The 14,628-nt window shown below is 40.7% G+C and overlaps 1 protein-coding gene across 1 annotated transcript; it reads left to right on the top strand.

The window, feature by feature from the left end:
* The first annotated feature begins 4,384 nt into the window (after positions 1–4,384).
* ARL14EPL (ADP ribosylation factor like GTPase 14 effector protein like) lies at positions 4,385–6,646 on the top strand. Its single transcript, XM_066569814.1, has 3 exons — positions 4,385–4,495; positions 5,876–6,015; positions 6,368–6,646. The coding sequence occupies exons 1-3, from the start codon at positions 4,385–4,387 to the stop codon at positions 6,588–6,590; spliced, it is 474 nt and encodes a 157-aa protein (XP_066425911.1). The 3' UTR covers positions 6,591–6,646.
* The last annotated feature ends 7,982 nt before the right edge of the window (positions 6,647–14,628 follow it).

Genomic DNA, 14,628 nt, shown 5'->3' with positions numbered 1-14,628 from the left:
TATGAGAATAAAACAGGTTTTTTTGGTTTTGTTTGTTTTTATATAAGTACCCAGGATACTGTGATTTTTTTTCCCCTGGAGTGATTTCTGGTTTATTTTTCACAACACAACCCCCCAAAACCACTCTGTGAAGCAAAATGAATACATGTAGCTACACATGAATACATGTGTAGCAGCATTTGCATCACCTAGCTAAGGTCTGCTACTTGAATTATGGATCAACTTTTTGGTTTAAAAATGTTTGGAGGGAAAGAAAAATATGGTAATTAAAAAAATCTACTTTCCTCCATCTGGATTAGAAACTACCTCAGAGAATGGGTGGATACAGCTGATTAAGATAAAAAGACGTGTTGGGCTATTTGTCTAAGCCACAAAAGGAGAATTTGTAAGACTTGACAGTTTCAGATGCTTAGTATTTAGCTGTGTTGTAGAGAAGAATAAAGAAAGCCATTAGTGATTACAGCATGCTGAAAATTGGCATCTGAAGGTATCAGGAGAAGGCTGAGTTGTCTGCAGTAGTGCAGCAAATAAACTTGAAAGGCAGCAAGCTGAATCATGAGGTTGCACATCACTTCAGGAATTGGGGAGCATATTTATTTTTGACTTCTGGAAACAGTGAATCAAATCAAGAACATTTTATCTAAAATGGTAAAATATTTCTCTACTACATCCACATCCTAAAATTCATCACTTTTAAATATTTTTAAAATAAAAAATGCAATAGTTTATTACAAAGTATTTTTCTTTACTTACCTTAAAAAAAAAAAAAAGCCCTAGGAAATACATTTGCTCTGTTGTTCACCAATGCAAATTAGAAATTAGAACTCTCATCCCAGTTTATCCAATCTCTTTATTCCCACTCTTTGTGCTCAGTACTATGTAAAAGCCATAATTAATGGGACAGAAAGTGTGAGGTCCTTTAAGACAGTTACCTGGCACTGTCTTCAGCCTGCTTCTCTGGGGAGCGCTATTTTGATTATTTGTCTTCTGTTTCAGTCTCTCTGGGGCTGATGTCATACTTTCAGTATCAGAAGAATTGTGCAGCAGTAAATGCAGGCTGTGCCATTCCCCTCCTTTCTTTGGTAAGTACACTTTAGGATTACAGAGACCCTCCTTGCTCTCTTGCTGTCTTCTCTGAACTGAACATACACCCTTCAGAACCACAGATTTTCAGAAGGTAGGTAAGTACCTGGCAGATCTCTTCTGCCTATTGTATGACAACCAGAAATTGCACATGACATTATAATTAACTGTTTAACTTCAGCTACAGAACCCCTCACTTCCAGATGCAGCAGAAAATGTCTGGGTTTGGGAGGGAGAACTCATGAGGATTTGTGTTATTTTACTTGGAGAGGGATGTATTTGCTCCTCCAGACCCCTGTTAAAGGATAGGCCATTGTATTGTCACCATGTTTGTCAGGGTTCTGGTAAACCAGCTGAGTTATAAGAGATGATTTCTATTTCTTCATCTGGCCTGTGTTTCCTACCTGGCTTTAAGGCTGTCCTCTGAACACACGTGCACATTTATAGCTGTGAGAGAAGGTGCAGAATAGATGCCAAGTGGTCTTCCCACAACTTTACAGTTCAGTCCATAGTTGATCTGAGAAAGATTAATTTATTCCTATTCTTAATTTGGCTGGCATCAGATGTCCCGTAGAACTCCAAGATGTGTACCTGAATGTGCCACAAAATTGACTACTGGTTCCTGATCTCCCAGACATCTCTGCAGAATTAGGGCTGTGAAGAATGTAGGAGTGTTGCAATAGGTCTGCCTAATCTGTGTGTGCACAGGGGGATTAAAGGCAAAGGGCAGCATCTCTTCTTTCCCCGGTGAAGGGGATGAATATGCTCACATATCTCAGCCAGAACCCCTCTAATGGCACAAACAAATACTACTTGAAAACAATGTGAATTCACTCTGGCAATCCCTGCAGAGACACTAGCTTTAGGCTGCTGAGATCAAACACCCTGAAGTATCTGGGATGCTGGTCACCACATTTCACACCAGCTGAAACATGTAGCTGTGTAATCTGCAGAGAGCATAAACAGAAATATTAAATTCTTGAAAAAACAGATATAGGAAAATATTTCCTTTATGAGAATCATAAACAAATGTAATTCCTTCCAAATCCCAACAACTTCTGAAATTGTTCTCTGAGCAGAAACATCTGTGTCACGGATAACACTCTAAATATAACACAGCCTCTGATTTTCTTCCTCCCTTACTCTGTTTTTGGCCTGGTCAACTGTTTCAAGGCTCTGTGCTGAAATTGCCAGTTCTTAGCCATACACTGTAGCCACAATGGGATGTTCAGCAGTGGGTGATCATCTCCAGAAAAGTACTTGCTGTATTCAAAAAGCATGGAAGAACCCAGGTTTTGGTGGAGGAAGAGTGCAATTGGTGGTTGTCCTCAGAGTTGAAATTTTTATGGATGAGAACAGTGTTCAATGCATTGCCCCCAGATTATCACTACAGTCAAACTAAAAATGGTAGAAGAAAAAAAATCTGTTTCAGGACCAAGAACACTTTCCTTTGTATAATTAGGTTCTGCAGACTCCACAGTGGGTGTCTGCGTCTCCCTCATTTCCATCTATCCTCAGAACACACTGTGGAGGATAATCAGTCCTGCTCACTTTGTTATTCATTTTTTGTTATCTCTCCCGGAGATTTAAATTCAACATTATCTACTTAAAATATTTGTGGAGGCAGAAGTCTGCTACATTCTCTGCATAGGAAATTTTTGTTGAGGTGCAATGGCATTTGAAACACATCTGTGGAACAAGATGCTTGTTCTTTTCTGCTAGTATTTAAAATGAGGTCTCTGATTTTGTGTGTTTGTTCTAGATAACTGTTAGGACCTAGTTGTCAAAGCAGTCAAATTTTTACACTGCCACAGGACACATGGAAGCTCTCCATGCTTACACTGGTAGCTGCTGATGGCTTTTCTGCTCCTGAACCTGGTGTACTGTGAAAAAACAGGCATGGATGACAATCATGCATACTCATAAAGAGCTTTAACAATGCTAGATGTATGGTTGGACTCAAGAGGAAATGTAGGAAGCAAATCCTTACCAGGACTCCAACTTGAGCAATGTTTGCCTTCTTTTGAGTGCTGCCCTTCATTCTTTATTCAGTTGTGGACCCCTAACAAATTTCCAGTAGGAAAGCAGGCTCCCCCATCCAGTAAATATTAATTGCCTGGCAATAGAATTCCTTTTTCAACCCTAAAATGATACTCAAGTCCCAGAACTAAAACAGTTGCTGTCAAGCCTCCCATAGTGAACTGTGTCACATCTATCATTCTTCAGGTTACTGAAGAGAACAGGAACCCCCCTCTGAAACTGGCTGAAGGCTGTTTCACCTCTCTAAAAGACATTCCACCCAGGTAATACAAAGTCACTCCCTTGTGGTTCCTATTCTCACGTTGACTGTTGCCTTGCAGGAAGTGGCTGCAAGAGAGGAAACCTAAGGCTTGGACTCCTGATTATCTTATAGAAGTGCTGGTCCTTTGGCAGTGGTGAAATGAAGATCTTCTCTGGGGCAGGGTTGGGGCAACAGTTCTGAAGTACAGGGTAAACTGATAGAGGCCACTGTGCTACCTTTCAGAGGTGATGAGGGAGATTGGGTAGCATGTGGGGAAGGGTTGGAGGAACTCCAGAAATCTTAAATTATTTCTGGTTGTGTTTGGGGTTAAAAGTCTGAGGCAGTGGTGCATAAAAAAAATTTAATTAAGTATCCACACAAGGTTGGTAAGAGGTAGCTAATATCCATGCCGAACCTATGTTGATGACAGAGAGGTGATGGATGGCATTTGTAGGATAGACTCACAGAGCCCACAGACCTCCGTAGGCACCTTGTTAGCAGAGTGAGTGATGCCCTTTTTCCTATTAAACCTAAAACGTCCACATTCTACTTTATTTTAAAAAAGTCTTTCCCAAAGGAGTGAGATTCAAAAGCCAAGCAGCCTACGTCTATTCCGTTGGCTGGCGTCTCCGGGAAGAGAGCCGTGGATCCGCAGGGAATGTCGCGGCAGGCGCGGGGCGCGCCCGCACGGCTGGGGCGGCAGCGCCACCTGCGGGCTGGTGGGGGCACTGCGCCCTCGAGCTCTGGGCCGCTCGAACGCCTGCGGTGCTCCGCGGCTGCGCAGTGAACTTGGGGCGCCTTCGGTGATGCAGCTTTTGTACATGCTCGTGGTATTGTTTAATACAGTCTTAAAATCGAGCTTGTCACCGAGCTACATTCTGTTCTGCATTTGCTGCTGCTTAGGAATATGTAAAAGCCTTGTGTGGATATCACCTGCTTACCTTAAAGTGTTAAATTAAAAGTTGTTTATACCGTAGTATATGTTTAACAAATATGTGCTTATTTCACAAGAGTGGTCAAATGAGTGATCTCGTGGAAGAAAACTGCAAGAAAAGCTATTCTTCCCAGGAAACATCTGCAGAAAAAAATATGTCTCCTGCTGAGGACTGCTCAATAAGACACAAAAATGTGGTATGACTTCTCCAGTACTATTTTATTATCAAGATACTTAAAATTGCCTTCAGTTTTTTCAGTCATTACAAAAACAAAGAGCTGGAGTCAAGAGGGAAATATCAGTAACAAGAACAGTGAGATGCATCAAGTTTGTAATGCAGTGATTTAAAGGGCTAAGAGCAATGCTAAGTAGGGAAACAGAAGAGTAGTCTTAGAGGAAGGAATATCACCATACCTTATTTTTCTTTTGCAACTTAAAATTGCATTATTTCTGATCACGAATGGTGATGATGCTGAAAAATCTACCCCAGAATCCAAAGCAGACATGTCTAAATAAGGTACATGAGATTGCCCTGTATGTTTTCAGGAGAATGCAGCTGAAGATGCACAGCATCACCACCTTGGGAAAAAGTGCACTCAAGTGCATGGACATTCCTGAATCACTGTATCAGCAGATTGGGCTGAATGGCCACTGCTTTCCCCTGAGAAATAGTGAAAGTGCTCAATTGTTTGTGGAAAATCACTGTGAACTCTGATGGGAATGACACCCTCCAGGGAAGCTAAGAGATGGCAAGGCAGCTCCATTTATATAACAGGAGAAAAATATAAATTTGTATGTATTTTTGTGCCTTTACATAATGAATGATAGGTGTCAAAGCTTACAGTCATTGTCCAAAGGGAAATTGTTTGACATGATGCTTATGTTTGCAGTGACTTTAGAAGTATCTGTCAACATATGTGGACTATATGGAATGGTAATACACAAAGATAATATTTTAGTTTCCAAAAGTACTCAGCAGTTTTAACTAATTGTAAACATGAATTCCATAAAATTGGCAGAAAAATGCATCTTCCTATTTCTCAGAAAACTGTGCTCAGTTGAGCTTCTTTGTTTTTGCCTGTGTGTTGGAGTTTTTTTTCTCATACTTCTCACTTGTGCAAATATTTTCTTACTCTAGTAGTTGCTCCTTCAGACATTTTTATTGCCCTCAGATTGTTTGGACATAGTTTCTAGGCATCTGAGGGAACAGTGAAAATAAGAGTGAATCCATTCAAGATGCTTATAATCATAGTACTTGTTTTTACATTTTAGATGAAGATGAAGAACAAAACACATAATTCTGCCTTTCACATGGCAACTTGCAAACTCCATGCTGCTGTACCAGAGTCATGAGTTCAGAGTCATGATTGTTCCATCCCCAGTCAGGATGCACAGTCGGTAAAAGGAATACTTGATTAATAGTCAGACAAGCAAACATTTTAAACAATCAATATGATCTTATAAATTATCAGGAATATTAATTTTAATGTCATTCAGAAGCCAGTGAGGACACTTGGCAGCTGATAAATATATTTTCCAATTGTACTAATTACAAACTTTCTGTTGTTCATTTATAGCAAAAACTCGAGAAACAATTAAAATGCTTAGCCTTTCAAAATCCAGGACCTCAGGTAGCTGACTTCAATCCTGAAACTAGACAGCAGAAAAAGAAAGCATGCATGTCACAGATGAAACAAAATTTTTTTTATGAGTCCAAGTAAGACCTCTAATTTATTACCTGATTTACTTTAAAAAATGGCTGGTAGACTGTTCACTGAACCTAAACAAAATTAATAAAAGCATTGTATTTTGCAGAATGATTTCTTGAAAGCCGTGTTGGGAAAACAAGATTTTTCTGTGTGACTTTAAGGGAATTTTGATATAGTATGGCATGGATTCATTTTTTAGTACCAATGGCTGTTGCAATTAGGATATAATGCTTGTATTTCATTTTGCTGTGAGTTTGTTGAAGACTAAATACTTGTTGTACAGATGTTTTCCATGTGTTTGATTTAGTGTCTGAATGCATTGAAGCATTGTCTGAAAATAATTTTTGTTCTCTTTCACAGATTTACAAAGAAATATGACAAACATGGCAGGCTGCTCTGTAATGACATAGATTTATGTGATTGCCTGGAAATGGACTGCCTGGGTTGCTTCTATCCTTGCCCCAAATGCAACTCGAACAAATGTGGGGCAGAATGTCGCTGCAATAGGAAATGGGTTTATGATACAATTGAGACTGAAGCTGGGGATGTGATCAGTGAGCTACCATTTTTTGTCCCTAACTGATTATGTTCTGTTAGGCTTTGTGCCTGAATATTGTTCTTTTAAATTCATGTTTTATTAAAGTAAATCACCACCTGGCAGAGGTGCTTGTGCTTTTTTATTGCTGCCTACCTAGCAAGTTTTAGCATTCCCCATCAAGTAAAAGTGTGTATTTCATTCTTCCTCATCCTTGTAAGCTTTGCTGAGGCACCTAGTCAATTCTTTCTAAATCTTGACTTTCTAAAATTGAAGGTATCTGAACTGTTATGGGAAGATAATTTTCTTACCCTGGGAAGCTGAACTGCTTTACTTGTAATGAGGGTTTTTTGCTGATTTCTCTGCTGGTTTAATTACTCAGATGTGTGACACAGCTCTTTGTTTTGTGTAGGCTTGTCCAAGAGCCTTCTCATCCTGCTGCATTCGTTCCTTGTATAGGTGAAACAGGAGGCATTTGAGATAACACTGTTCTTTGAAACTAGGTCACTACTTTCCGTGTTTGTCTGTATATTAAGTGAAGGAGAGTGGAAACAACTCTCTCTCAGCAATTCTTTCTTGCTTCTTGCTGTCCAGGTTGAAAAACCGAAACCAATATGTACAGTCTGCGCTAATTTTTTACAGCATGTGGCACGTTAAATGTCCACTGGTCATTAATTACATGGCTAAACAGAGTGGATATTTTTCCTTCTGGACAGAAAAGTGTCTTTAGTTCCTTAAGTTTCCTCTTCAGGTAAGACATGACAGATTTTAAATACAATAACTTACACCCAGTCTTCTTATGAGGTAGGTATTCTCATTCATGATAGGCATTCGCACTCTTTTTGAGGAGTGAGGGTCCCTCTAGACCTTGAAGGCAAGAAGGCTGCAGATGGTTGCAGGTGATTTCCAGGAGCATGCTGCTAGTGGGGGAATCATTCCTTGGGCCTAGTGCTTGTTTCTTTTTGAGGAGGTTCTCCCAACTTTGAACATGGCACCACTTTTCTCCCTTACCACAGGCCATTCTCTGTTACAAAGACCATCTGCTCCAAGACAAAGATACCTTCCAAGACATGGAACTTGGGAACAGATCCCAAGAATGTCTTAACATCAAAATTTCCTTCTGATTTGCTATCTTGGAAAATTTTTTTTGTTCCTTTCAGCTATATAATGCAGGCAGCATGGGCAACAAGCTGGAGGAGCTGGAAGCCATTGTGCAGTGGGAATGCTGTGACACAGTTACCATCAATGAAACATGCTGGGACAATTTACACAACTGGAGTGCTGTGATAGATGGCTGCAAACTTTTCAAAAGGAATGGGTGAGGAAGGAGAGGTGGGAAGGTAGCCATGTAGGTTAGGAAGAGTTTTGGTTGTCTCAAGCTCAATGATTATGACAATGGGGTTGAGTGTTTCTGGGCAAGAATCAGAGGGAATGATAACAAGGCAGATATCCTGGTAGGAATCTGTTATAGACCACCAAACAGAAGGGAGGGGCAGATCAAATATTCTATAAGCAGTCTAACAATTGCTTGATCTTCCTCTCTAGGGGAACTTCAGCTTTCCAGATGCCTACTGTCAATACAATATAGCAGAGAGGGAAAACAATCCAGGAAGTTCCTGGAGTATGTGTAAGACTATTTTCTGACACAGCAAGTCAGCAAAGAGAAGGCACCTGTTGGACCTGTTGTTTGTGAACAGAAATTAACTAGAGGGTGATATGATGGTCTGAGGCAATCTTGGGTACAGTGATTATGAAATGATAGAATTTTCAGTTCTCAGAGAAAAAAATGAAGGGGGTCAGTATAACTGCCATCTTAGATTTAGGAAGATCTGTCAAGGGGCCTGGTTGTCAAAGTCCCTTAGGAGGCCGTCCTGAATGGCAAACAAGTCCAGGTTTTTAAAGAAGAAAATCTTTAGGGTGCCGGCTATTGTCATGTGCCAAAAGACAAGCTGATGTGGAAGAAGGGTATCCTAGCTGAACAGAGAGCTTTGGCTGGAATTCTGGGTAAAAAAGAGAATATATCACCTTTGGAGGAAGGGGAAGGCAACTTAGGAGAACTAGGAGGATGTTGTGAGGTTATGCAGGGAAAAGAAATAGAAGGGACAAGGCCCAGAAATTAATCTGGCTACTGCTGCGAAAGACAACATAAATGTTTTTATGAATACACCAAACGTTTTCATAAATACATAGAGAAGTGTTGGACAGTATTCTCAAGCACATGGTATAGCTCTTGGGATGTGCAAGACTAAAAGTCCCTTCTGACTCAGCATATTCTGTGATTAGGTGACCACAAAAAAAAGGAAGGCTAATGAGGATCTCATTACCCTCATAGATGTGGGTAGATGCAACATGACAAAGGATGAGGAAAAGGCAGTGGTACTTAGTGCCATCTTTGCCTCTGTTTTTAAAACAAGACAGGTTGTTCTTTGGGTCCCCAGCCTCATGAACTGGAAGACAGGGATGGGGATCAGAATGAAACCTGCATATTAAAGGGGCCATGACCACCGACCCGTTATATCATACCCAAGTCCATGGGGCTGGATGGGATTCACTGAAAGTTACTGAGGGAGATGTCAGCAAAGCTCACCAAGCCGCTTTCTGTCATGTACCAGCAGTCCAGGATAACTAATGAGGTGACAGATGACAAAAGGTTGGCAAATATTATGCCAATCTACAGGAAAGGTTGGAAGGAACATTCAGGGAACCATAGGCCGGTCATTTTGACCTCGATGCCAGAGAGGGTCATGAAGCACATGCCTTCACTTGGCGTGTATGGGGCAACCAGGGGATCAGGCACAGACAGTTTAGGTTTAGGAAAGGCTGGTCCTTATTGACTAACTTGATCTTCTTTTGTGACAGGATGACCCTGCCTAATGGATAAGGAACAGACTGTGGATGTCTATCTGGACTTTGGTAAAGCCTTTGATACTGTTCCCCAGAGCATTCTTCTGGAGAAACTGACTGCTCATGGCTTGGACAGGGGCAGTCTGCCCTGGTTAAAAACTGGCTGGATGGCCAGGGAGTGAAGGTGAATGGAACTACGTCCAGCTGGAGGCTAGTCAGAAGTGGTGCTCCCCATGGCTCAGTGTTGCGGCCAGTCCTGCTAAACAAGTGGTTTGAGTGTTCCCTCAGTCAGTTCAGAGATGACACTAAGTTGGATGGGAGTGCTGATTTGCTGGAGGGTAGGAAGGTTCTGCAGAGGGATCTGGATTGATAGGCCAAGGTCAGCTGGGTGAGATTCAACAAGGTGAGGTGCTGGGTCCTTGGGCCACAACAGCCTCATGCAGGAGTTGGAGAAGAGTGGCTGGAGAGCTGTGTAGAGGAAAAGGACCAGGGGGTGCTGGTCATCAGCAGCTGAACATAAGACAGTGTGTGTGCAGATGGCCAAAAGGGCCATTGGCTGGTGGTGTAGCCATGAGTACCAGGGCAGAGATTGTCCCCCTGTACCAGGCAAAGGTGGTACAGGGGGACAATGAGTGCTGTGCCCAGTTTTGGGTTCCTCACTACAAGACAGACCTTGACTCTGGAGCATGTCCACATTCTGGAGTAAGTCCAGAGAAGGGCAGTGGAGTTGTTGAAGGATCTGGAGCACAAGTTGCATTAGGAAAAGCTGAAGAAGCTGGGAGTGTTTATCTTGGTGAAAAGGAGGCTAAGAGGAGACCTTATGTCTCTCTACAACTCTCTAAAATGAGATTGTAGACAGGTGAGGGTTGGTCTCTTCTCCTGAGTAACAAGTAATAGGATGAAAGGAAATGGTCTCCGTTTGCACCAGGGGACTTTTAGGTTGGATTTTAGGAAAAACTTCTTTACTGAAAGCATAGTCAGGCATTGGAATAGGCTGGCCAGGGAAGTGGTGGAATCACCATCCATGAAAGCACTCAAAAGGCATGTGGATGTGGCACTTTAAGACATGGTTTAGTGGTTGGACTCAATGATTTTAAAGATCTTTTCCAACCTAAACAATTCTGTGATTCTATAAAAACGCTCACTACCAAAAAAAAAACAAACCAAAAACTATCATAGGAATGTCTCCTGTGGTGGTTAAAACACTCTGTTTGGTAATTGGATCTGGTGATGTTCTCTCATATACTTTACTGCTCCCCAAGTATCCTTTGACTTCTGCCAGGAGTCCAAATAGCTCACATAATTTCTTAAGGTAGGTGGAAATCCTGCTCATAAGTCAGGAGTTAGGAATTGTTTCTTGTTCCAGATGTGCCATAGACTCATTCTAGATTTGATAGAACAAGCAGCTCTTCAAGAAGATGAAGTTGATTTAAGTTGACAGGAAGATGGCAGCCTTTGACATAACTTCAAGATCTGAAATGGACAGGTTTGAATTATCATCTATTTCTTTTTATTTTAAGGCAAAAACCTAAATAGTTTATCACATGGATTCCTGTGGTAAGGCTACATGTTACATTTTCTGAGTAATGTGATTAATGCCAGATTGGTGGAAATACCATTGTTGAATTAATTTGTGTTACTCTGTGGTTTTTAAAATGGACTGTGACCCAGTCAACTCCACACAAGCACACTTATTGCAACCTTGGAAATAGAGCACAAAACATGAAAATAAAAGAAAGGTGAAAGCCAAGATAAAGAAATAACAGGGCAGAGGCAGTTCTGCTGTGGTTTGAAAATAACTCTACTATTGCAATGATCCTGCTAACTTTTCCCCAAATTCCAAATGAGCAATTCGGAGTGAACAAGTATAATTCTATTAGGGCAGATGTACATGGGGAAGAAAAAAACATGTTATACCTATTTTTATATGGATTGTGAAAGTTAGTGGTAGATACAAATAGCAACACAGTGCCCATATTTGACAGTTTTCTTAGGAAATTACATACCACCATACTGCATGACATTATGGTTTTAAATCCCTTGAGAGAAATGGCAGAGAACATTTTATAGTCTCTTGAGAGATTGGTTTTGCTCCAGATGACATCAGATCATCTTACACCTTATAAATCAGTCTAAACAGAATATGATTTTCCCTATGCAATAAGTTTGCTCTACAAAACTGGTTAAGGGAAAACAGATCAATGACCTCTTCCTTAAGGTCTGTGTGTCCTTCTCTCTCTTCCAATTCCTCCCCTCCCCCACAGATTATGCACTTGAAACAAGTAGTGACTCTGTAAATCATTTTCCTGTCTTTTCCTGCTCCATGTGGCTGCTTTGCTCATGGCTTCAAGTGATCCCATTGTGGCTTAAGGAAAGGGGAGAGTATAGATAGATACATATTGAACTATACCCTAAACTAAGATACCATCTCTCAATCTCTCAATTCTGTGCCTAAAAATTGATTCAGATTGTTTAATTTGAAATTATTGTGTCTTCCACTGTATTTCCCTTGCTTACAATCATTATCTATCTGGGAGGAGATATTCACCCTCTGCTTTATTAGATGTTGTTACTACAAAGAAGCCAATCTCAGGGAAATGAACATTGTGTTCCCATATGATTTTTGCATAAGGATGCTTCTTTTCCTTCTAAGCTCCTATGTGCTTGGGCATTGTCTTATTGGAGTTGTTTTAATTCCAAAGATTACACTGTGCATCTCCTGCCTTTTATAAACTCGAAAATTCAGAAAATAAAATAAACCTATGCACAGCATCTTGTTGTTTGCCTTCATTGCACTGAGTTAGACAACAAGCAAGGAATCCATCCACTAAGGACACTCTATTTGACAATGTGTCTATTTCTCTACATCTGAAGTTGTCACTGAGGAAAAAACCACAATAGTTGTCCTTTCATATTGTATTGGATACCTACAACTGCTTCTACAACAAAGGCCAATTAAAAGGAAGTATTAATAGAATTATTAGCATGTGGCTTAGGAGAGGCAAAGGAAGAGCCATTAAATATTATGACTTTTAAGATCTGAAAGTATGCGGAAGACCATGAACATCGGAGGCTTTATTGGGTGAGTTAAGAGATAGAAGTTTGGAATATGGAAGACAAAAGCTGTGCAGGGGCACAAGGCTGGGCTAGCTAGCCAGCTGTAGCAGGACCACCTTTCTCTTGTCTACCTCTATTTCTCTGCTACGAGAAGGGACACACAATGTTGATTTTTCCCTTGCTTGGTATTTGCAAATCCTTCATGCAAAGTTCCACAGTGAAAATTTGTATAAAATAGCACTTCTGAAAACACAGTCTAGGAGTAATAGATCATAGCACTGTAAAACAACAGGCAGAAAAAAAAAAGAAAGAAAGAGAGAGAGAACAGAAAAAAGAAAGATACATTTTTGAATTCTTTTCGAGACTATTTTCATTATCCTTTTAAAGACCTCCTATAAGAGCAGAATTGAACTTTGTCTATATCCATCCCATACTCTTTAGGGCAAAAAACCAAAAGAGATGAACTAAAGAAATATAGACCAATGCTTTCTGAATAAATATTCAAATATACTTAAATACATATTTGCACCAAATGCATTACAGTTGCTACAGCTCTTTTGAGTCGGCACGGCAGGATGGGGTGATGAGGGGAGAGCAGTGGATGTTGTCTACCTCAGCTTCAGCTGAGGTAGACATTGTGTCCCACAGCATCCTTGTAGTTAAGCTCAGGAAATGTGGGTTAAATGTCTGGACAGTGAGATGGATCAAGAACTAGCTGAATGTCAGAGCTCAGAGGATCATGACCAGCAGAGCAGAATCCAGGTAGAGGCCTGTAGTCAGTGGCATTCCTTAGGGATCAATACTGGGTACAGTCTTACTCAGCCTGTTTGTCCATGACCTGGATGAAGGGACCGAATGCACCCACAGCAAGTTTGGTGATGATACAAAACTGGGGGGAGTGGCTGATCCACCTGAAGGCTGTGCTGACCTTCAGTGCAACCTTGATGGGCTGGAGAGCTGGGCAGAGAGAAACCTAACAGGGTTCAAAGGGGGCAAGTGTAGAGTTCTGCACGTGGGGAGGAAGAACCCCAAGAACCCGCACAGGCTGGGGGCTGACCTGCTAGAGAGCACACACTCTTTTTTTCTGTGTGCATACAAGTGTGCACGTGCTATACCAAATGTAGGAGAAATGCTGCTCTCCTAGATTTTTAACTGCTTAAATTGTTTAACTTAAGTTATAAGTTGGATTGCTACTGTTGTTAGCCCAGAAAAACCCACCTGAAACAACATCTACCTTGAGCAAATGCCACCAGGGTAAAGAGCACTTGGCCTGGGTGCTCCAACATTTTAAAGGGATTGGCACCACCCCCACCTGCCATGCAGTTCTGCTTCTGGCTGTGGCGCTGGGCCTTAAAGTGTCAGTAACTATTTTGGGCACAGATAGATATGGAATCCAATAACATTTTGGGTTACCCAGGACAGAGTATAGTACAAACGAGTTTTAAGTCTCAGGCAGGAATTCTCTGCTTTAAAACTCCTGTTGGAATATGGCCATGTCTCTCACAGGGCTTTTTTTCTGCTAAAGTTGCTTTTTAAGGCCAAGTCTATTTAGTCAGAAATTATCTTTTCAGATGTTCTGGCTGCAATGGTGACCATATTGAAGTTGACCCTACTGACTAAATTCCCTTCAGTTAATAGAGGCAAGATTTCAGCATATATGTTTATAAAACATTTCTTCACAGTACTCTCAAAAATTTCCAACCTTTTCCCACCTGTCTCTTCAGGTTACCATAATTGATTACCATTTATTACATTCGTGACACATATTATAAACCTTTGCAGCCACATTCTGAAGAAGTCTTCAAAAGACTTAATATTTTTAGTTGGCTTCCTAGGAAAACAAGGCTTATGCAGTTATGCTGCCTGTTCCTCGGTTTGCTCATCCCATTGTCTTTGATCCTGTTTTTCAATTTCAGCCAAACCTGATGGAAAATAAAGGTCTCACAGACATTAGATCCATTTGTAAAAAATGCCAATCACTTGTTTTTAAAATTTTAAAAGTTTAATAGTAATAAAATGGTTATAAAAATAGTAATACAATTAGAGAAATAATAATTTGGACAATTTGAATTAGGACAATATGAGACAATAGAAACCAAGAGTTATGGACATCTGGGTACCTTTTTCTGGGCAGCACAAGCCCAAAAAAGGACACCTGTTAACAAAGGATTAACCATTAAAAGCT

This window comes from Molothrus aeneus, chromosome Z, assembly GCF_037042795.1.
Source record: "Molothrus aeneus isolate 106 chromosome Z, BPBGC_Maene_1.0, whole genome shotgun sequence".
Lineage (NCBI taxonomy): Eukaryota > Metazoa > Chordata > Aves > Passeriformes > Icteridae > Molothrus > Molothrus aeneus.
Note: the sequence above shows the minus strand (reverse complement) of the source record. Positions and strands in the feature narration are given on the sequence as shown.